This window comes from Urocampus carinirostris, chromosome 19 (assembly GCF_059441175.1).
Source record: "Urocampus carinirostris isolate Australia breed hairy pipefish chromosome 19, RoL_Ucar_1.0, whole genome shotgun sequence".
NCBI lineage: Eukaryota > Metazoa > Chordata > Actinopteri > Syngnathiformes > Syngnathidae > Urocampus > Urocampus carinirostris.
The window spans coordinates 10,661,621-10,683,876 of record NC_142367.1 but is presented as its reverse complement, the minus strand read 5'-3'; the positions used below and the strand labels follow the sequence as shown (position 1 = coordinate 10,683,876).

The 22,256-nt window shown below is 39.9% G+C and overlaps 2 protein-coding genes and 1 long non-coding RNA gene across 4 annotated transcripts in view; 1 reads left to right on the top strand and 2 right to left on the bottom strand.

The window, feature by feature from the left end:
* Window positions 1-10,740, bottom strand: part of usp54b (ubiquitin specific peptidase 54b) — a 58,616-nt gene extending 47,876 nt beyond the window's left edge. Inside the window, exons 1-2 of the mRNA XM_088323418.1 lie at window positions 10,545-10,740; window positions 10,279-10,458 (exon numbers count right to left, since the gene is read on the bottom strand). The gene's annotated coding sequence lies outside the window, so the exon portion shown is untranslated. The remainder of the gene's footprint in view (window positions 1-10,278; window positions 10,459-10,544) is intronic.
* Window positions 1-22,256, top strand: part of LOC148347266 (uncharacterized) — a 346,298-nt gene that overhangs the window by 274,576 nt on the left and 49,466 nt on the right. The window lies entirely within an intron of this gene.
* On the bottom strand, window positions 12,083-20,923 carry myoz1b (myozenin 1b). Of its 2 annotated transcripts, none has more exons than XM_088323419.1 (6): window positions 20,798-20,923; window positions 17,845-17,928; window positions 15,517-15,683; window positions 15,387-15,456; window positions 14,299-14,476; window positions 12,083-12,432 (listed from the first exon to the last, which is right to left on the bottom strand). In XM_088323419.1, exons 2-6 carry the CDS (start codon window positions 17,924-17,926, stop codon window positions 12,204-12,206), a joined length of 726 nt encoding a protein of 241 aa, XP_088179545.1. In that variant the 5' UTR covers window positions 17,927-17,928; window positions 20,798-20,923; the 3' UTR covers window positions 12,083-12,203. The 2 variants fall into 2 exon arrangements, with proteins under 2 accessions (XP_088179545.1, XP_088179546.1); XM_088323420.1 differs by having other exon boundaries at window positions 15,387-15,453.

Sequence of the window (22,256 nt, the reverse complement as noted above, 5' to 3'; positions counted from 1 at the left end):
ACATTTCCATTACCCGTCCGCTTTCGGCCTTATTAGGATGCGTTTTTTGTAATAAAAGCCTGCAGTTTTTCGCAGCAAGCGAACGCATCTTTAATTTCTGCAGTTGATAACGGCTTCTCTTGATCATTGTCTTTGTCAGAGTGCCAAATCGGCAACTCTAACCCCACTTTCATATTTAAAGATGATATTTTGTTGCTTATCAATCCTAGGGGACCCCTTTTCTCTCCTGGTTCCGCAGGACCCATGGCTGGAAATTAAATATCACTGTAAACTGTAAAGTGTACTGTAAACAATGTGCAATGAATTGTTCCCTGGTGGCTCCGCTACAACCAACGAATTAACGGACTTAACCATTTAATGCAGGGGGGTTAAGGGTCTTACATACTTATATACCACACAGGATGTTGTTGTTGTTGCGTACCCTCGCAGACCCTTGGGGGTAGCTTTACTGACTTTGAATACTGGAAAACTGATCGTTTAAAAAGGGAGATTTAAGTGGGACGCGAACTTCGAATACTTTCCTAAGATGGGTCAATTGTAAGAAATGATAAGAAACAACAGTTTGTACACATCTTGAGCCATGCGATTGATAGTCCAGCTCTCCAGTGCCTAGCAAGCATTATGAAGAGGTAGCGTGGTTAACTAACAACCCAATAATTATTGTGAAAGGGAAAAGTGATGTCTTCATGTGCGTGTGTATGCATGTGTGCGCGTGCAGGGGTGCCCCGCCGAGTGGATGTGGAAAGTGTGATCACACATCCTTTTTTTGGCGGGAGCCTCGCACAGTAGAGACGGCAAGAGTGTTGTTATTAATGACAGCCCGTACGTGTGTGTGTGTGTGTGTGTTTGTGTATGTGTTTTATATCCGAGGTTCGTTACCATGGAAATAGGCCAAGCAGCAAGCACGCGGGAGGAAAAGCCAAACCATGTGATATTAACACACACACTCGGACACACTCTCAATGCTGGCCAGTGACGATGATGTGTATTGATGCTGGAGAGTTCCTGGAAGCCACAGCGAGTCAAGGCACAAGTCAATCAGATTCTCGGACCCTGCCCGCCCGGACGGGAGGGTTCGTCTTTGACACTCACGGACGGGGAACAAAAATTGAGGAATTTAATTAATGAAGCTGTCCGAGGTTAACCCAAAGTATCAGTGCATCTAAATTATGGAGCTTGTTTGTTGTTTAAGTTGACAGTACAGTCGACCCCTCGGATACGGCGTGCAAGCCTTTTGACTTTTTTATTTTAAGGTGTGGAATAAGATTTTAAGCCCCTCTTAAAGACATTTTCCCAACTATATGTCATCACCAAACAATTATTTCTCAAGCCCAAAAACGTATCAAACTCGGACGTTGCGGTGTCAGATCATATGACGAGCTATGTCTCTAAGATGCCTGTCTGCTATTGGTCAACGTCATCCAAAATCTCCTTTTTTGGCTGAACTACTTCCACAATGCCTTTGTCCCTTCATACAGTGCTTCATTAAATACTTACTTACATAAATACAACACTGTATTTTTGTCCTGGAATTTATTCGCGATGGGTCCCGAACTTTGCACTGACGCTAAAGGAAAGAGGAAAAACATAATAACCATGGAAACGAAGCTTGCGGTTATCGAGAAATACAGTGAAGGCATACGAAAGGCTACTCTTAAGTTACATGGCCATAACCAATCGACTACTTTTAAAAACGTGACAAAAACTAAGAAGGTTAAATCAAGGAAATCTTTTAAGGGCATGATATTCCTCGCAAGTGGATGTTTTTCAAATTAATTAGATTTTGAATCCGCTAAAAAACGGGCGTTCGCTTCAAATTATCACTACACTCGACTAGCTCAACCCCGTCACACCAAAAGGCAAATCAAATTTAATTTTCTTTTAAATGTATTGTAATGCTCTTCAACGTGATGCACTCAATCGCCAATAATAACAAAAAAAAAGGTGGTATAGACATTCACACATGAGCTACTGTTGGTCGCAACCCACATCGTTCCAGGCACATACAGACTGACTTCAAAGCACAAAACTTCCGCATCTGTTGCCTCGACACGTCCTTTCTTAAAGGGACCATGCGTCAACACAACGATAACAAAAGTAACAGACATAGCAGTGTATTTGTTTAATCATATACATATTTCACAAAAGCAGTACCCACTATATAATATATTGTTATTTTCTTTGTTTTCATCTGAGATAGTGGGGCTTCAAGACGAATTACCATAGGTCTGTATCATCGCTGTATTTCACTTTACGATTAGAACGGATATATGTCGTATCCTAAGGGAGTGGGGTCGAAAACAGGAAACATTGGGACAAACATCAAAAGTGAAAAAAAACTAATAAACCATTGAACGAAACAGATTCCTCACCTCTTCTTAACATCCACTTGATACTGCATTTATCACAGGTGTACAAATGTCAATACTGCCTCACTCAGCATATCCGAGCACGGCGTGAGTGCTAGCAGAATTTGTGACAGTTGAACAGAAACAGATGTCTTTCATTGGCGCTCCCGGCTCTGCCCTCGCCGACTTCCATCGATCCGCGAGTAATCATCGGCTGTCGCCGTGACAAAGCGTTTGGGACGGTTCCGAGATCTCACCCTTGGCGGGGGCCGACGTCATCGTGAGCCCCCGTGGTGTTTAATCACCCAGTTTACGGTGTAATCTTTTTGCCTAGCGGGGGAGAAACTGCTGATACCGTTCGAAACACATTTGTTGATTTGATATTTTATGAAGTAGGATTCTAAAAAAAGATTGCTGTAAAATAAAATTACTTGCATTTCTGGTCAAGTTTTTTTAAGTCAAGTCGTCTCTATTTGTGACACCCTTAAACACAAGGAGTCTCAAATGACTGCACAGACCACAGATTATAGCAAACCCCAGACTATTATGACACCATCCCTTGATCTACACCTATAAGAGGGCAACGAAAAACTCAAATACCTCAACATGAGGAAAATGAAGAAACCTTGAGAAGGGACTGCACATGAGGTAATCCCCGTTTCAAAATGACCAAGCTGCAATGGATGTTGCAATGACAAATAATACACGGATATTGTCAACATGAAATATAGGTCATTCATAAGCTATAGATTAGAAGTGTGTTTTAAGCCAAGATTGAGACTGAGGTTGCAGATCGAATCTCAAGGCATTCCACAACACTGAAGCCTGAATGAAGAACGCTCTCACAAAAGAAAAGCGACATCGCCCTGATTTTTGATTGTTTATGGCCATGCAACTTAGCGCGGGTAAAGGTTTGTGTCCCCTCTTTGTGTTGCTTGATCATCTCAAGATCCGTTTCCATGGTTGTCCTGTTTTTTGCTTCTCCCTTTAACATCACTGAAAGTCTTGGCCACTTGAAATACAGTTCAGAAAATACAGCATTGTCTCTTCGATGCACAATGATTTAACAAAACACACAATATTCTGAAGAGAGAAAGGCATTGTGGGAGGTAGTTAAGCTAATAGCTTATTCATATTGTCATGAAGCCATGATGCTAACCAATAGCAGACCACCATTTTATTTATCATTGAACAATAGCAGACAGGCAACTTAGAAACAACACGTCAACACTGCAAAGATTGAATTTTATACGTTTTTGGGGAAAATGAAGACTTTGGATGGCAGGGATGCCTTTGTGTTGTGCAACTGAAGACGAGTGCTGAAAAGCATAATGAGAAATCAAAATTACGGAGACGCAAAGTGATCAAACCGCAACCTCGTTATTTTACCTAGTCTTTCGCGAGGTTTCATTTTTTTTGTTTTCATAGCAGCAAGATGGACAGTTATGTGTGCCCCCTCTAGGTGAAACTCATGTTATGTCAAATATATGAAAATTTCTTGACCTCCGAGTATTTTTTTAAATTTATATAATGGCTTATGTATTTTTGCTTGTTATTCAAAAATTATAATCAAAATATTGATTTTAATAATATATACTATAATTTTATGAAGATTCTTTACCACTAGGGGGAGATGAATAAGACAGGCTGTCCTTTTAATATTACAAGCAGGGGTAAAATACTTTACGGGACACATTGACCTTGAAAAAACCACAGAAGAACAGTTCCATTTGTGATTTTTTTCAACGTTTGAGTCAACGTAAGAGTGACACACACACACAAACGGTGTTGGAAAAAAAACCCTGAAAAGACTCTTGAACTTTTCTTCAATAACCTCCCCTTGTTGCTTCCTCTACTTTCCCTTCAAAGTGGGTTACATGCAACTTCAAATACTGCCGTTTGACAATAGGGAAAACCTGGAGTACATCCCTGTCAAGGTCTATGTCTGGGAGGTGTGAGAAAACATAGGCGGATTCTGCGATTTTTCTTCAAGGTCACAACACGGCGGCGCACGTCCAATCACAGAAAAATGGTGAAAAACGGGTGTAAGGGTGTGTTGAACACGAAGGCTGTTATATAACTAAGCTTATTTACAGTCCGTGCTGGGGAGCCACATGAAGAATTGTGAGGAAGGGGGGGGCAAAGCGGGAGATTTCACATTTCGTCGTGATGTTTGACAAAGGTCAAAGGAGACACGGGAGCGTGCGTTCCTTATCCTTCCCTTCATCCTGCGCTATTGTTTAATCTGCTCTTTCTCAAACCAAAACCTCACAGTAATCCCGTGCCTGTTGGAGCTTTCAGGCAGTATAAAATGTCAACATTAGAAGGGGGGGCGAGGTACACGCCGCCGCCTAGGAAAATTAAAGCAATTTATTAAAGCTCACCAAAATAATTGTCTCACTTAGCCACTCAAATATTATTTCAATTGTAGGAATGATTTTACTTTGTTATTTTTGTTTTTGTAATATAGGACCTCAATCACCTTTTTTAATCATGTTGGGCAGCCATTTTTCTTCTTGCAGTCCATTAAAAATAACCTCAGTGAGCAGAGCAGAGCTGTGATTGGTCATGAACAAATTTCTCATTAATGTTACTTAAAAATGGCTAGACGTCGAATTTATAGCGGGTTGACTTTCTCATTCTTGATCAGTTTTGGAATGGAAAAGCTGATTAACACCATTTTTTCCTGACCAAAAACAATAAAAATCCTGCTCCTAGAGACCGCAAAACTAGCTAGAGTGCAAAAAAAAAAGTCTTGAAAAAGGAACAAAAAAACTTGATTTACTCACTAAAGTAAAGAACCCTGTATGATGACAACACTCTGAGCCATGCAACTGGCCATGGCCGCGCTCTCTAGTGCCTCGCACACATTACCCAGAGGTAGAGAGGGGACACAACCAAGTTTTGCTACTACTGCTGTAAAAAAACAAAAAAACAAAAACAAAAAACACAACAGCCTGTACGCTTCCTGAGCCCCGCGACTAATTTTGCTGAGCTCTACGGTCCCTCATGCACATTATTAAGAGGTACAGAGGGGACATGACCAAGTTTTTCTACTACTGCTGTAGAAAAAACCCACAACAGTCTGTACACTTCCTGAGCCACGCAACTGCTTATCCCTGAGCTCTATGGTGCCTCGTGCACATTATGAAGAGGTAGAGAGGAGACACGACTACGTTTTGCTACTACTGCTGTAGAAAAAAAACCCACAGCCTGTACACATCCTGAGCTTCGTGACTTATTATTGCTGTGCTCTACGGTGCCTTGTGCACATTATGAAGAGGTACAGAGGAGACACGACCAAGTTTTGCTACTACTGTAGAAAAAAACCCACAACAGCCTGTACACTTCCTGAGCTACGCAACGGATTATTGCTGAGCTCTACAGTGCCTCATTCATATTATGATTAGGTAGAGAGGTGACACAACCAAGTTGGGCTACTACTTCAATACAAAAATAAGCCTTTACACATCCTGAGCCATCTGACTGATTATGGCCAGGCCATCGGGTGCATTGCGTACATTATGAAGAGGAAGAGACACCAAGTTGTCCAACTACTGCAATTAAAAAATCTAAATATTATATAGTGAATGCTTCAAATCCTTTTACAATTATTATGATAGTCAAGCAACTAAACTATCAGATTTGTTTTTTTTCAACTGACGTCATATTTGTTATCGGCCCCCGATAATTATCGTGCATCCCTAATTTTTATCATCCCATCCAGTCTTCCGTTCCGAGGAGTACGCCTCGGAAAATGGTTTTGTCATAAACGCCGACGACAGCTTGTAAATGATGGAGATTGCGCCATTGGAGGGCACGCCGTCCTTCCCTAACGATCTGTTAATCGTGTTTAATATTAGACGAGGCGATATAAAACCACAACCCCACAAACTCGACGTTTCTTCGCCGTTGAAAAGTGGGACCACAAAGAAGAAAAAAATAAACGTCTTGTAAAAGTCAATTCCGATAATCGTTTCCGAGAGGAAAAAAAAATAAAAGCGCGTCTGACAGTGAGGTCGTTTGAGCGGACCCGGTCGGCCGGCGCGACATCAAAACAACGGTGACCACGGGGAGGTCGTTAAATAGGCTGATTACATCTCAGCACGCTGTAAAAACATACAGTAAATCCACAAAGCCGTTATGTCCGTGTTAAAAGAAATGCTCATAAAGCATCTCAGGTGCCTTTTAAATTCTTTTCTTTTTGGGGTCGTCCTTCATCCGCTTCACAGCAGTCACGGTTAGTCAAATCAAGTGAATCGCTCCCAAAGCTCAAATATTTTGCGGATTAAATGTCCCACTCCCCCACCCACCCAGAACAATTTGCTATGGATGAGCCACAGAAGCAATAAATAATGGAACATTTGTGACAAAAGAAAAAAAAGGATTCATTTCAGTTTCCATCATTCCAGACTTCAAAACGTTTGGGGGAAAAAATTTTTTGCCACAAATCGATGCAACTGATAAAACAACTCGAGTGCAATTTTTCCATGTTTTGCTAAACATAATGTGATAATTAACAAATTATTTCTTGCAAAAGAATTATCCATCCATCCATCAATTCATCCATTATCTGCACCGCTTATCCTCAGGAGGGTCGCGGGTGTGCTGGAGCCCATCCCAGCTGTCTTCGGGCAGTGGGCAGGGGACACCCTGAACTGGTTGCCAGCCAGTCGCAGGGCACACAGAGACTGACAACTCACTCACTCATTCACATCTAGGGACAATTTTAAACCGGCCAATTAACCTGACATGCATGTTTTTCGAATGTGGGAGGAAACCGGAGTGCCCGGAGGAAATCCACACAATCATCGAGAGAACATGCAAACACCACACAGGTTCGATCTCATGACCTCAGAACTGTGTTGTACATGGCTAACCACTGCGCTGCCGTGCTGCCCCAAAACAATGATCACATTTGGGAATTGTCATGAAAAAAATACATCAGCAAGTTTAAAGTGGCATTGTTGAATAATTCACCACTAGAAGTCGTTGTTGCTTGAAATGGAGCTAAAGGGTGTGCTTTTAAAGAACACTCACTGCAGAAACCTGGAGGAGACCATTTCGTAAATTCAGAAGCATGCTTCCATATTTTAAAGCGGTTGTTATTTCCCGCAAGCAACAAAAAAACACCAAATCAGCTGGATACACATGGAGTGGCTGAAAAAAGCCAATAGGCTGAGTTGGTCAGAGTTCATGTACGCAGCAAACTGGCAAGAAGTTAAAAAAATAGCTAGGAAAAGATAGCAAGAACGGCTAGCGGCAAGCCATCGCCTGCAGCCAAGTGACTAACATTAGTGGCTAGAAAAGGAAACAGTGGGGAAAAAAGTCAAAGATTACTGAATGTAGAGACTAAGTGACCATCACATGCAAGGCTTATTTGTGTGAAGTAAGAGTCTGTTAAGGGCTAAAAGCACAACTGGTACCAAATGGTCATCCAGGCTTCCGTAGTAGTAAAATGGACACCAAATATGCCAGAAAAAATGATAAAAAGCGTAGAAGAAGAAAAAAGTGCTCTACTGGATGATAATTTTTGCTTATATGAATAATTGTTATTTTCTAGAAAAAAAAGCAGGATAAAAATGTAATAAAACAGGTTAAAAATATAGTAAAATTTAAAAAGAAGGCAAAATTATTACCTGTATTACCTCCTGAGCCACAGTGACCATAAATGATAAAAAAAACTCTATACCAGGGGTCGGGAACCTATGGCTCTTCTCATGGGTACATAAGGAGATAAAAAATAATTTGCGCAATTACTTACATTATTGTTACATACGGAGCCGATTGTTACACGTGAAAAATGAAGACATTATTGATTCCCTAATGGTTCCAGTCCAGTGTATAACAACCACAAGGTGTTCAAGGTGGAGGAGTCACACAGCAAACCCAATTTTGCTTGTAAATTGCTAAATATTCCCTTATATGGAAGCTCATTAAACAATCCATTTTAATTGTTCAAACTTTAAGAATCAAAAGACACATAACAAACTTTAAACACCAAGAAACTCTCGCAAAGCACCTAACGCAATTTGATTGGGTGAGCGGTAGGAATCAGCGGCGCTATACACGGTGCAAGCGCACTAATTTCTCCTCGTCCAGCAACGTCTGCACTGAAAGTAAATACATTGGCATCCTTGTTTGGAACATTTTGTGACATTTTTACAAAAGAACTTTGCTCGCAAACTATTTGCTAGGCCAAAAAAGACGGTCAAACTGAGCCTTAACATTTTAGTAATTGCGGGAGGGAGCCAAGTCAAGTCACGTTTATTTGTATAGCCATTAATCACAAAGAGTCTCAAAGGGCTGCACAGACCACATATTTTTGCAAACCACAGACTATTATTACACCATCCCCTGATCTAAAACCTACACGAGGGCAAGGAAAAACTCAAAAACCTCATCATAAAGAAAATGGAGACAAATTGTATGTGGTATACTTATATTCAAATGGGACACAGGCTCTGGAATTACTATTTCATAGATTTTATCAAATCATCAAGCATCACACAATGAAATAAGTTGTGCTAAAGAATTAGCTTTTGGTTTTTGCGGTTATGTTCAATTTTGTGTTAAAATACATATTTTTAAAAAACTTTTTTTTAGGGGATTTTATTGCTCTTTGGGTAAAAAAAAGGTTCCCAAACCCCCCTTCACACAGTCAAATTTTGTATCAATATTAAAAATATTAAAAAAAAAAAAAAACTTGGTCCAGGAATAAATTTGTTTACATTTTCGATGGATGAGATTTCATAATTCAAAAAGATTGCTTTCATCTTTGTTGTCTTTATTGTTGTAATTACCATTTTGTATTCATATTTTGGGTACTGGTGGTTTTAATAGTGTCCCTGTCATATAAGAAAAGGCAAAAGAGAAAAAAATGAGGAAAAGAAATGAGAAAAAATGAAGAAGAAAAAAGACCGGTACCTGTAGCAGGAAGCTAGATTATGTCAGCTCCCAAGAAGCAAAAAGTGTAACTGTTTAAATCTAGGCTTAAAACACACTTATATTCTATAGCATATGAATAACCTATATTTTATGACAATATCTGTCTATTCTTTGTTATTGCAACATCCATTGCAGCCTGGTCATCCTGGAAGGGGCATTACCTCATGTGCAGTTTTTTTAAATGCACCTTTTGGCTTATCATTCAATTTAATATAAATATATTTTTTTAATGATTTCAGTTTTTTTGTACCACTAAGAGACATTCAATAATACACACTGTCCCTAGGCTAAAACCTATCATCACTATTTTTTAATCAAGTGGCATTATATTGGGTGTACATATTAGTTGCAATAATAAATAAAAATAAATATGCAAGTGTAATGTTTGGCCAGCAATTGAGTGTTCCAACTCCAATCAGCATCGGATTCTGGTCGAATACCGAAGTACTAACGAGTTTCTTTTTTCAGCATCCTGTACTTAAGCACAGGCACTTGCGTACTTCCGCCAAGGAGCAGCCGGGGCAGTCCAAAGTCATCAATCTCGGAACCGCAACATCAAATCAATGAAGTGGCCACCCGGCAGCTGCTGACAGTAGAGCGTGAACGAGGGGTGGGGGGAATCCGAGGGGCGCAAAGAGACAGCGGTTTGTCACCCATTCGTCAGCGATGCAATCCTCACAATCGGGATTTCAAAATTCCGACTGATTCTATGTGGGGTGAACTTGAAATGTGTGCAAAAAATGAGCAAGCGGTGACCCTGCAACGGGCATCCACGCACGCACCCCACGCACACATCCATCAACAAGTACCCTCCCCTCAATACCTCCACGCAACATCTCATGACAGAAACCAGAACCAGTCACACCTGTAACTGCATTGTAACTTGAAAAAAAATACTCGTGCACTACGCTAAAACGCGCATACACACTCTGCAGCACTATGTACGCGCGAGCTCGTACACGCACAACACATCATTACTCACCCCCTCGTGGATGAAGGAGCCGACAGTCTGCACGCAGCGTCCGCTCGCGTGTCCCGCCGTGTGATTTCACGAGCCGTGGGCGTATCCGTACCGTTGGGCTCCACGCAGCCCCCACCGGCGCCATTCATCCACGCCTCAGATCTCGCGATACCTTTCACTTCCACTCCGAGATGCTGCCACCTAGGGGAATAATGTATAAGATACTGTATGTGGAAGTGAGTGACGTCAACCCCTCCTCCGCTAGTACTGTAGTATTTATCTTTTACCTGCGTATTTAACTTTCTCGACGTCTGTTCGTACACGGACACACATTTCCACTAATATTAATATCAATATTCATGTTATTATTTCGAGCTGACATTTGTCCATCATTCAACATTTTGTGTGAGATGTTGGCATCGTGTTCTCCCATTTAACAATAATCAGGAGGACTGTGACGCATTAAAAGTTAAAAAAAAAAACACCATATATTTCCTAACATTACACTTTGAAATCTACATTACATTAAATTGGTATGAACAAAACATTACCGGTAATATTATGTTCGTCAAATTTAAAAAAAGAAAAAAACTTTCTGTTTTGTTACCTTCCCTGAGGTGGCCATTTTAATAGTTAGTGTCGCGGAGTGATGATGTCAACGTTGCCTGCATGCAGATAAACAAAAAAATATGAATAAAAATACGTTTTTCTTCATTTCTATATTTATTATTCGTCAGCTAATAATGTACACCTTTACAATTATACTTGTATCAAAAAATATACATACATTTGATTCTGTGTAAAGATGTGTACCTTTAAAAGAACACGTTTAAGGTCCACTTTTTAGATGTAGCTTAAAATTGATATTTTTTATGTAGTTGGATTTCTTTCACTTCTAACTTTTTACTGTAATACATTTGACAATTTTATCTTTTTGTTCTGCATTTGTTTTCTTATTTTTAATGGTTCAACATGTCCGCATTTTGGGCTGTCAACGCACTGGTAAGGTGTGGTTTGATGTCTGGAGATCATTTATTGAGGTCATCTGCTACTATCCCTATCTGTTACTTTCCTCACATGGTAAGTCTGTGCCTTGGTATAATTGTATTTATTTTATAAATTGTATCTGTATTATTATGTATTTTGTTTTTATATCATAACCATTGTGTGTGTTTGTGTATTTGGTGTCCCGGGTCATTGGGTGGGGAATATGGAGGTAATTTTATTTTTCTCATTGAGTAAAAATTCCTTGGTTGAAATGTACTTTACACGTACATTTTGATTTGATTTAAAAATGATTAATATAATTAAGAAATCTGTGCAAGCATGAGAGAAAAATATATATTTCTAAACGTGTATCGGTAATCGTTATCTGTTTTAACCCCCCAAAACAAAAGTAAAAATAAAATGTGTGCTCCTAGCAAAATGTGGTATCAGGTTGGTCTATTTTTTAACACAACTTGGGTTATTTTGGGGGTTTGGGTTTTTTTGGGGGGGGGTTGACCTTTTTACAGCCATGCCACCCTGAAAACGTCGATTTCGAGAAGCTTGCCAGAGTCCGGTCTGGTTAGTACTCAGATGGGAAACCGCCTGGGAATACCAGGTGCTGTAATTTAGTCATTTGGCACACGCTCTACTGTGACAGCACTGACTGTACCCCTCCTGGTACAGTCGGTGAAAATGAATTTGCCTAAGGGGACCAAATTAACGGAATAGTTAGTAATCCAACTTTTTCGAGATTAAAGCTTTTGGGTTGGCATTTACACAGTTAGGCAGCCCAACGTCCCGTTAGAAATGATGAATAATTTAATAAATAAACAAGAAGCAGTGGTACATCTCTTTATTGCATCACATTTTTCCTAATAATTACACATAACATCTAGCTTGCAATTTCGGATAATACTACTTTGTCCTTTTTCCTCAACTTCCTATGTATTAAGCGCCACTCAGAGCTCGTCGGTTTCGCCATCGAAGGGGATGGCATCCAGGTCCACGTGGAGCTGCATGTTGTCCTCGCTGCAGACCCAGCCGATGGGGGTTCGGTTGAAGGAGGGCCGGGAACGAATGTCGTTCTGGAGAGGGGGCAGGTGGTCCGGTTCCTCGGGGTCCAAGTCGGGCGGCTCAAAAACCGGAAGCCTGGGGATTCTTTCCACGCCACCAAAAGGCAACGCCGTCCTGACAGTTTAAAAAAAAGTGTTAAAAAAATGTAATGGTTGATATTTCAGTGACAAGAAAATATGGATTATATTGTTGTATTATTATTAGTATTTATTGATAAGGTTGGATAATTTCATATTAAATAGAAAAAAATACAGGGGATAACTTGTGTTCAAGATCAATTAAAGAACCTTTTCGAAATGTGGAACTTTTTACCCATTTCTGCCATCCAGCTTGTGTCATCATTGCAGCCTCAGTAATCTCGTTCATGATGCGTTAAAAATGAGTGCATTTCTCACACATGCTCAAATAAACTCTTCTTTTTTCATCTTTCTTGGGGTTTGAGTTGGCGTTAGGACTCTACTCAAAGCAGGCATGTTCTTACTTTCACCATTTTCATGCTACATTAACAAATAGAGACAAGCATTACATTATTCTCCAGAAGTCGTCCCAATTCTTCCTACCTAATAGGTTCCGCCTTGAACTGCATTGCTAAAAGTAACATAAAAGCAGATAGGTGCAGTGGAAAATAAAGCAAAGGGGCGCTTGGAAATCAGCTGGGCATTGTTATCATAAACTTAATTGGTTAGGATCCCTTAACCACGAGGGTTGTAGGGGCACCATTTCCTGTGGTGTGTCTTGAGGAAGTATAGCCGGGTGACGCTTAATACAGAAAATAATAGATAACTTTCAAATTTGTCAAACGATGCACCCTACCTTTAACAAAGCAAAGCCAAATCCGTGCTTTTTTAAAACAACTTTTACTCAAGAAAAGTTCCACAAGCTTAGCTAATCTTATTTAGTCTGTTTTATGAAAAATATTAGACTTAAAATTAAAATTTAAAAAAACCATAGGACCTTTCTTAACTTTTAGATTTTGAAAAAAAGCTCTAGAGTGTATATAAAAATATTTTAGGGAAAAATAATCCAATGAGAGATCATTTTACTCATTTTAAGTATTACTGTATTATTTTTAATTTACTATATGTGCAGCTGGAAAATATACTAGAACATTCAACCTTTAACAACAAAAATAAGACTTATAATAATGCAAGGTGGCAGATGTTTTTGAACTTTTAAAAATATTTTTTAACGATATCACGTTTTTTTGCCTTTTTGTTCCTTTTTTTTAAATATTTAAATATTATTTATTAGCGATCTGTGACTTTTAATGGCAGATCTATTTGCATATATCAGGGGTCTCCAATGTGGTGCCCCCTAAGGACAGCAGAGGTGCTTGCAGACCTGTTCTGAAAAGAGCTCAACACTGCTGGGTCATTGTGATATTCTAGGAAATTTGATTTCCAATTGTAGAATGCATATTAAACAGGGTGCCCTTTGTGTTAAATAGTAACCAAAAAGTAGCTCTCAGCTAGGAGACCAATGGCTCATATTCGTATAATACAATTAATTAATCCATAAACTCAATGATTAAATAATATTTTTTTTCAGATCTTTATAGAGGATCAAAACCTTATTTAGACAGATCCAACAAGAAACATTAAACATATATATATATATATATATATATATATATATATATATATATATATATATATATATATATATATATATATATATATATATAAATGAATGATGTTCCTAAATTTGCTTACTCGTCCCAATACTTTTATACACAAAGTATCCTTCAAATGTCATTGGCGGCCTGCCGAGATTTTTAATGTCAAAGCATGTTCCCCCACATTCACTCGACTCCTGCCCACCATTAAGAGCATCAGGAAAAGATCCAGGGATGATGTTAAATTTGAGATAATCACATCTGGAGCCGAATTTGTCGTCTCGGTGGGAAACCTCGTTAGGGGTGGGCCCAGAAAAAGGGGGGAAAAAAACTGTTGTCATAGCCACGTATTGTTTTTCAGGCACCTGTTGAAGCTCCTGTACTGGGGGAACTGGACCCGCCCCGGTCCGGGCATACTGGTTCTCATGGTGGCCGTCAGTTCCTGGTTTCCCTTCATGGCTCGTTCCCATGGCGACACATAGGTGCGAACGTATTCCCGTCTCCTCCTTTCTTTCTCTGATGCCTTGTCCACCGGCTCATGCACTAATGAGAGATTGGGGAGGATCAGAACCTGCTCTGCCCCGTATGAACCCCTGGGATATGGCTGACCTACCTTGCGACATTTTTCCCTTTACGGCATTATACGACATCAACAACAAACATAGTTCCGTCTTTAGGATGCCTGTCAGCTATAAAATACTTGTCTGCTATTGCTTTGCGTAAGGGCATCATGAAAATACAGCTTGACTGTTTGCCGAACAACCTCCTACAGTGCCCTTTCCTTCATTTAATTAAGAATTTCAAGTGCTTTGCAATGACTAAGCAAGTCAGCACTACAATACTGAAAATTTGTCTTTATTAGCCATGAGTCCCAATGCTTGTGGTGACGCTAAAGAGGTAAGAAAAGCATGATAACCATAGAAATGAAGCATAGTATTATCAAGAAATACAAAGAATACACACCAATCACTACCCTTGCTAAGTGTCATGGCCTTGACCAATCGACGATTGGGACTATTGTTAAAAATAAGAAAGTAATTAATCTAAAGAAATCCCGCTCCCACAATGCTCCATTCCTCTCTCATTGTTCAGTTCAGACTGTGTGTGCTTTGTAAAGACATGTTCCCTGTGAGTTATTGTAATATGAATACTTTTTCTATTAACAACCAATTTAATCTGTTTAGCTACCAGTCCCAAGACTTGCAATGATGCTAATGAGAGAAGCAAAAAAATGATCATATGATTTAATCATATGCACCTATATTATACATAAGTACTACTAACTATATCCTTTTTTTGTGTTTTGAAAGTTTAATCTGGGGTACCAGGGAGTTCAGAGCTAATTACGCAGAATTTCTATCCCCCGCTATATGGCGTGTTCATTTTGCTATTCCCACCTCAAAATGGATTCATGTCGTAGCCCAGTGGTCTACTGTAGTTTCTTTGGCCTCACCTTCCTCCTTTGGTGTCTCAGGTTTTGGTGGGACAGGTGGAGGTGACATAAGTAGGTTATGCAGGTTCTGCTGGAAACCAAAAGAGAACGTTCAGCCCAAACACATTTACTAGAGTTGTTTGAGGCTCACCATGTTCTCGTTGGTGGTGATGAACTTGTCCACGCGTTGTTGCCTCTTGCGGAACATCTTGGAGCCTTTGTTGTTGAGCAGGGAGAGCTCCTCCAGCATCACATCTTTGGGGGTCTTGATTTTGGTGCCAAGGTTCAGTTCCGAGGCCTCCGGATCAGACTCGTCTTCTGATGGAGGAAAGCGGGACACATTCTGTCAGCAATTTAGCACACCATTTCCTTCCACCTCAATATGGGGGGATTGATTAAAAAGCACCCACCTGCGCTTAATCAGTCCCTACACTTGCAGTTATTTCAGTTCCATATTGAATGTACCATGCCATCGCCTCATCAGGTTTGTTTCTGGCTTGGACATTTTGTTAGTTGCGTTGAAACCACTGGTTTGTGTTTGTTTGTTACTTTGTTTCTATGTTTTGTTTTTGAACACCATCTTTCTTACCCACACCAGCAAAGACCCAACCCTTGAAGATCCCAGTAGGGATCTTCTAGACCTCTGTTCCGGATAGGCGTCACACATGTTACTGGTTTGGGTAATGAAGGTCCCTCGGCCGCCTCTGTCTCCGATTTCAGCAACAAAGCTCTCTCGGCTGTTTCTGTCGGCGAAGGTCCCCAGGCTGCTTCTGTCTTGATTTTGGTGACAAAAATTGCTCAGCCACTTCTCCTTCGTATTTTATCAACGGAGGTCCCTTGTCCGCTTCTGTCCCCAAGTCCAATGCGAAAGTCTCTTAGTCCCTGGTTTGGGTGGTGAAAGAGCGTCAGCCACTTCCGTCTCAGGTTCTAGTGGCGAAGGTCCCTCAGCCACTTCTGTAAACAATTTTGGCAGGGGCAGTCCCTCGGCCGCTTCTTTCCCTGGTTTTCACAAGAAAGGTCCCTCTGTTGTGCCACACCCCTGCCAAGATTCTTGTTCCTCCTCCTAACTCCTGGGCCAGCCTTCTACCTCGGCCAGCAAAGGTAGGATCACAATCAGCCCAGCTGCAGCCGCCTTCAATCAAGGCACAGACAAACAAACGTTGCTGGAACGTTGACCATTTGTAGTTAGTTGAGCCAATAAACGTTTAACCCGTCGAATTTGGATATTTTATTCCAAGTCATCTCCTTCTAACCACTTGCCTCTCCTTCTGCGGCAAAAGCCTGTCTGCAGCTTCACGTTCACCCCATCTTTTGCCACCCTTTCATTGATTTAGAAAGACCCCCTTTGGACTATGGTCTCTCCCACATATATGAACCCTTCATTTCAAGATTTCATTTAAACCTGTCCTGTGACACTGTAGTCTGTGAATCTGTTCCTTGGATGCCTGGAACATTTTGCTACTTTCACCAGTCGGGCTTAACAGAAGGTTCCAGCTTAAACAGTTGTATATAAAGGGCCAGGATGATAAGAACCAGTTGTGTGGAGATTGTCCATACCCGTGCCCAGTTCCAATGCTGATTGGGGCCCTCTTGTGGGAGGAGGCTGACCATACCCCAACACTCTCGGCCGCTTTCGAATCCTGTTTTACCACAAATTCCATGCTACCAGCTAACACTTTAATTGTCTCATTCACACAAAAAAAACAGAAAAAGATTTATCAGTGGTTTGCTTTCTTTCCCTATCGATACATCGCATTGCCTCAGATAGCTCGATTAATACAAAAAAAAACAGTTTAATGGAGCAAAGACACTTTCATTTTAGATAGATTTAGGAAAATATTACTCTATGATAAACTTTTGTAGATTCTATATGTTTTGGACACAAAAACACACAAATTCCTCTTTTCTATCTATCACTTTTTTTCAAGAAGTCAAAAAGACAGCTAAATTTAGAGAAGGTAAACACAATGACGACTATTTTGAGAAACGATTTTTTGCAAAACACTGTCTAATTCTAACTCCCGACCGCCACCCCTTGATGGATTTTCCCGTCCCCCCGGCGACCTCGTAAATCAGACGAGTGGGTGTCCGTCCAAAATAATCCAACTGGCCAAGCAAAGTGAACTCTCCTGTGGGGAAATCGATTGGAGCGTTGATTCAAAAGAAACCGGAGCAGTGGATTGCTGACCGGGAAGAAAATGGACAGCATGGGGTGGGGGGGCGGAGGGTAGATAAAAGGCCCGACAGGAGATGATGGACGGATGAGTGGGCATTAACTGAAGCAAAATACGGGGATAATGCGGGATAAGCCTTTGTTGGAGCCAAAACACAAATATCATGTTGGCACCAACCCCATGACAATAAGAAGATGGGTCACAACCTTTTATGCTAGCATGTGTGTCACCTGCAAGTTATTATTATTGTGATTATTATCATTTTGTTTTTTTTTTTGTTTTTTTATCAAATGAACGTGTCTTACCGTTCTGGCTGATGTTGGTAAAGTCTGTGATGATCTTGTTTGCTTTTTTCCTCTTGGAGGGGGCAACGCTTGGCAGCGACATGGCTACACACACACAAAAAATTAATAATTAACATTTAATTTAAAAAATAATAATACTAAGAATAATGAGGTTATATGGCTTATGCTTGTGCTTATTTGTGATATTGGATATTTGCATATATATTCTTTATATAGATTATTTTTCTATATTTAATTCGTTCTTATCATTTTTTTTCCTTTTTCAACTTTTTTTGAATAATTTATTATTTTTATGTTTTATTCACCTTATTTCCAATTCAGTTATTTTATTTGCTATTACTGTTGTTTATTAGTTTTTGATTTTTTGATTTGCTACTTTGCAATCACATTGTTTGTATATTATCTGTCATTATTATAGGTTTATTGTTACATTTATTCATTAGATTTAATTATTTTCATCACTATTTTATTTCGTTTTTGTCTTATTCTAAATTTTCAAAAATATTTAATGTTTTATTTATTAATTTTTTTACTTTTTTGCTTATTTTCAATAATGTTGTTTATATTTTATTATTATTTTTTTCAATTATTTAAGTTAACACCTATTTAATACAAACTATAATATTATTTAGAGCAGAATCTTTAACTTTGTTTCTTCAATTCAGGTTAACATTAATTGCGTTTTTTTTGTTATTGTATTTATTTTGTATATCTATTAAAAATATTTCCACCGATGTAATAATTGGTATATGATGTAAATTACATAAAGAACACACTTATAAATGGTCACTAATGGTAGAGACAGGGTTAGGTAGGGTTACTTTAACTTGATTACTTTCAATTACTTTTGGATTACTCCAATACCAAATATGCTAATAAAAAGAAACTAAATATGAATAAGATTACTAACTTTTGTGCAGGCTTGTGGAGTAACGGAATACATGGAACGGCAAAAATGATGTTGGCAAGCTGTTTGGATTTATTTTCATTTTGTTTCTGTCGCATTTTATGTTAGTTTTGCCGGAGATCAAAGAGATCAAAGCCAGGAGAGAAAGCTTACCACGTGTTGTGAGTCATAATTTTATTCATATTTAGTTTCTTTTGTCTTTTATTAGCATATTTGGTATTGGAGTAATCCAAAAGTCATTGAAAGTAATCAAGTTAAAGTAACCCTACCCAAGCCTGGGTAGAGAATAATCCAAATGGTCATAAATACGATTATGATTTTCATTAGTTAAAGTTGACCACTATTTTTAGTCTTCTGGATAAGGGGGGAGCATGTAGAGTTTTTTGGGGAGGGATAGGGGGGTTGTTCATGACAGAATTAGCCACTTGGCACTCTTGGACCGACAGTGAAATGTGATCCAATTAAGGCTGGTATGTAGCTACATCGTAATAAATCAAAATTGATGCTAAAGTTGCACGACAGGATGGGGGAGATTTGAGGACGCTAATTCCACAGCCGAGGATGCCCTTCCCCAGGTGGAAAGCAATTACGCTAGGCCGGAGGTGAGTCCCTGTTAGCCTCGTCCTCAGGGGACGGACCTTTAATGTAATTGCTTTTCATCCCCTGTAATTGAAGCTGTAATGTTCACGCAGCCGGCTCCATAATCACTACTTTTATTTTCTCATGGAGCCTCTTCAGGAATATTCCGGTGGGCGCGAAAGGTCCCGTTACTGAATCAAGCGTCCCGCAGCACTTAACACCCTCGCGGTCGCCATCAGTTGGCCAGTTTTAGCTTCGAGACAGCTGAGGTGGAAGTAAGCACGTTTCTAAAATTGCATCTGTTGTATATAGTCTTACTTTCAGGCTTTGTTCGGTTGGAATTAATTAGTGTTCCTACACGTCCTGCTTTGTCTTCCTTCCATGATTTGTTACGTCATAGTGAGTATACAAAATAAATCTGTTGCCTACCTTTTATGTTTTGTTCAATTAGTGCTCCCATGTAATTTGCCTTGTCTCATTTCCATGATTTGTGCAGTTAGTGTGCCAACATATCATGCCTTGTGCAAGTTCACGTGTTTCTTTATGGATAGGAGATAGTTATTGTTCCAACATACCGTGTGTTGTCTTCTATCTGTTGTTCAGTTAGTGTTATAGTCCAACAAACGCAGCATTTTTCTGCTTCTACATTTTGGGAAGAATACCTTAGTGTTCCAACAAATCCTGTATTGTCTTACTTCTATTTTTTTCTCTTAGAGTTACTAGATGTTGTGTTCAGCTAGATTAAGTGGTCCATCATATGCTCTGTTTTCTTTCTTCTATGTTTTGTCAAGTTAGAGTTAGTCTTACGTTGTCCTGCGTTGACTCTTTCATGTTTTGTCCAGTTAGAGTTAGTGGAACAACATATCCTGCTATGTTTTGTTTGTTTAGAGTTCCAACGTATCCTGTGATTTTGTCCTCCTATATTTTGTTCATTTATTTAGTCTTCCAAAGGATACTGATATGTAATTCCTTATATGTTTTGTTTAGTTAGAGTAAGTACTCCAACATATCCTGTGTTGTCAGTCTTCCATGTTATGTTTAATTAGAGTTGGCACTCCAACATAATCTGTGTTGTCTTCCCTCTGTTTTTATTCAGTTAAGAGTTAGTTTTCAAACATATTCCTGCATTTTTGTTCAGTCAGAGTTATTGTTGTACATCATACTCTCTCTGCCTTTCTTCTATGTTTTTGTGCAGTTAGTACAACATATCCTGCTTTGTCTCAAATGTAACAGTAACACACACTTAAAAATCTCAGAATTCATTAACATTGCTGTCATTGATGAAATCAGTGCTGTGCTAGCTTGTCTCCTACGAGGCCTCGCCATAATTTGCTGACAACACAAATCAAAAGACTGTAAACAAGTCCTTGAACCTTAACTGGCTCTTGAATTATTCAACAGCTCCGATAGTGTCGGTGCCAGATCATCCAAGGCCCCCATAGCTCCCCAGAAAAATAAACATCCTACCTCAAGAAATGAGGTCCCAAAACACCTGAACCTCCCTCAGGTCACCTCCAGGGACGTTTTTTCCAGAGACTCCAGGTAGTTCCAAGTCCTGCAGTCCCGCGTTGTGCTGACCAACCTTCAAGGTTGATACTTTATCACGAGCGGTGGGGTGTGAAAAGAAGGGAGGGGGGGGGCCTTAACAAACAGAGGGTGAGGTTTCAAGTTCAGAAAAATGGGGTACTCGTCACATCCAGTTGTCATGTTGAAAAGTAGTGACATGAGCCTGTTGTCAGATTCAAAATGATTGTTTTACTTCTTCAACCTCTCGTACTGGCTGTCATGCACAAATAGGCCATGGTGCTAGAGCTCCTGCTTTCCGGCATTTTTTTCAAACAACAATTTACTCAGGTCAAAAATGACAAACATGATCTATTAATTCTTCAACACAACTTACTCTTATTCGGTGTCATGCTGAAATGTACTTATTTTGGCTTATTAATTAAAGTGGAAAAATGTATACATGGATATATATATATATATATATATATATATATATATATATATATATATATATATATATATATATATATATATATATATATATATCTCATCTCATCTCGTTAGCTGCACCGCTTATCCTCAGTAGGGTCGCGGGGTGCTGGAGCCCATCCCAGCAATCATCGGGCAGTGGGCAGGGGACACCCTGAACTGGTTGCCAGCCAATCGCAGGGCACACAGGGACAGACAACTCACTTCCTCATTCACACCTAGGGACAATTTTGGACTGGCCAATCCACCCGAAATGCATGTCTTTGGAATGTGGGAGGAAACCAGAGTGCCCGGAGTAAACCCACGCAAGCACGGGAAGAACATACAAACTCCGCACAGGAAGTCCGGTAGCTGGATTTGAACCCACACAGGAGGTTCCCAAGACCTTAAAAACTGTGCCGCACACGCGCTAACCACTGCGCCGCTGTGCTGCCCTATATATATATATATATATATATATATATATATATATATATATATATATATATATATAGAGAGAGAGAGAGAGAGAGAGAGAGAGAGAGAGAGAGAGAGAGAGAGAGAGAGGGGGGTCGCGGGGGTTGCCCGAGCCCATCCCAACTATCTTTGGGCAGTGGGCAGGGGACACCCTGAACTGGTCGCGAGCCAGTCGCAGGCCACACAGACAACTCACTCGCTCATTCACACTTAGGGACAATTTTGACCGGCCAATTAATCCGACATGCATGTTTTTGGAATGAGGGAGGAAACCAGAGTGTGCGGAGGAAACCCACGCAAGCACGGGGGGAACATGCAAACTCTACACAGGAAGGCTCGATCCTATGACGTCAGAAAATGGTAAATACACTAATACTATTGAAAATGTGGTTGTTGTTTTAGTGCCAGCCTTGTCCCCAGTATCCATTTGTGTTGGGCAAAACAAATTGAAAACAGTTTTGAGAGGACTGAAGCT

Coding starts and splice junctions, on each gene's coding strand:
- myoz1b (XM_088323419.1), bottom strand. CDS start 17,926: ATGTCGCTGCCAAGCGTTGCCCCCTCCAAGAGGAAAAAAGCAAACAAG. Junction 15,684..17,844: donor TACCAACATCAGCCAGAACG/GTAAGACACGTT, acceptor TTCCTCCATCAG/AAGACGAGTCTGATCCGGAG. Junction 14,477..15,386: donor TGAGACACCAAAGGAGGAAG/GTGAGGCCAAAG, acceptor ATCTCTCATTAG/TGCATGAGCCGGTGGACAAG.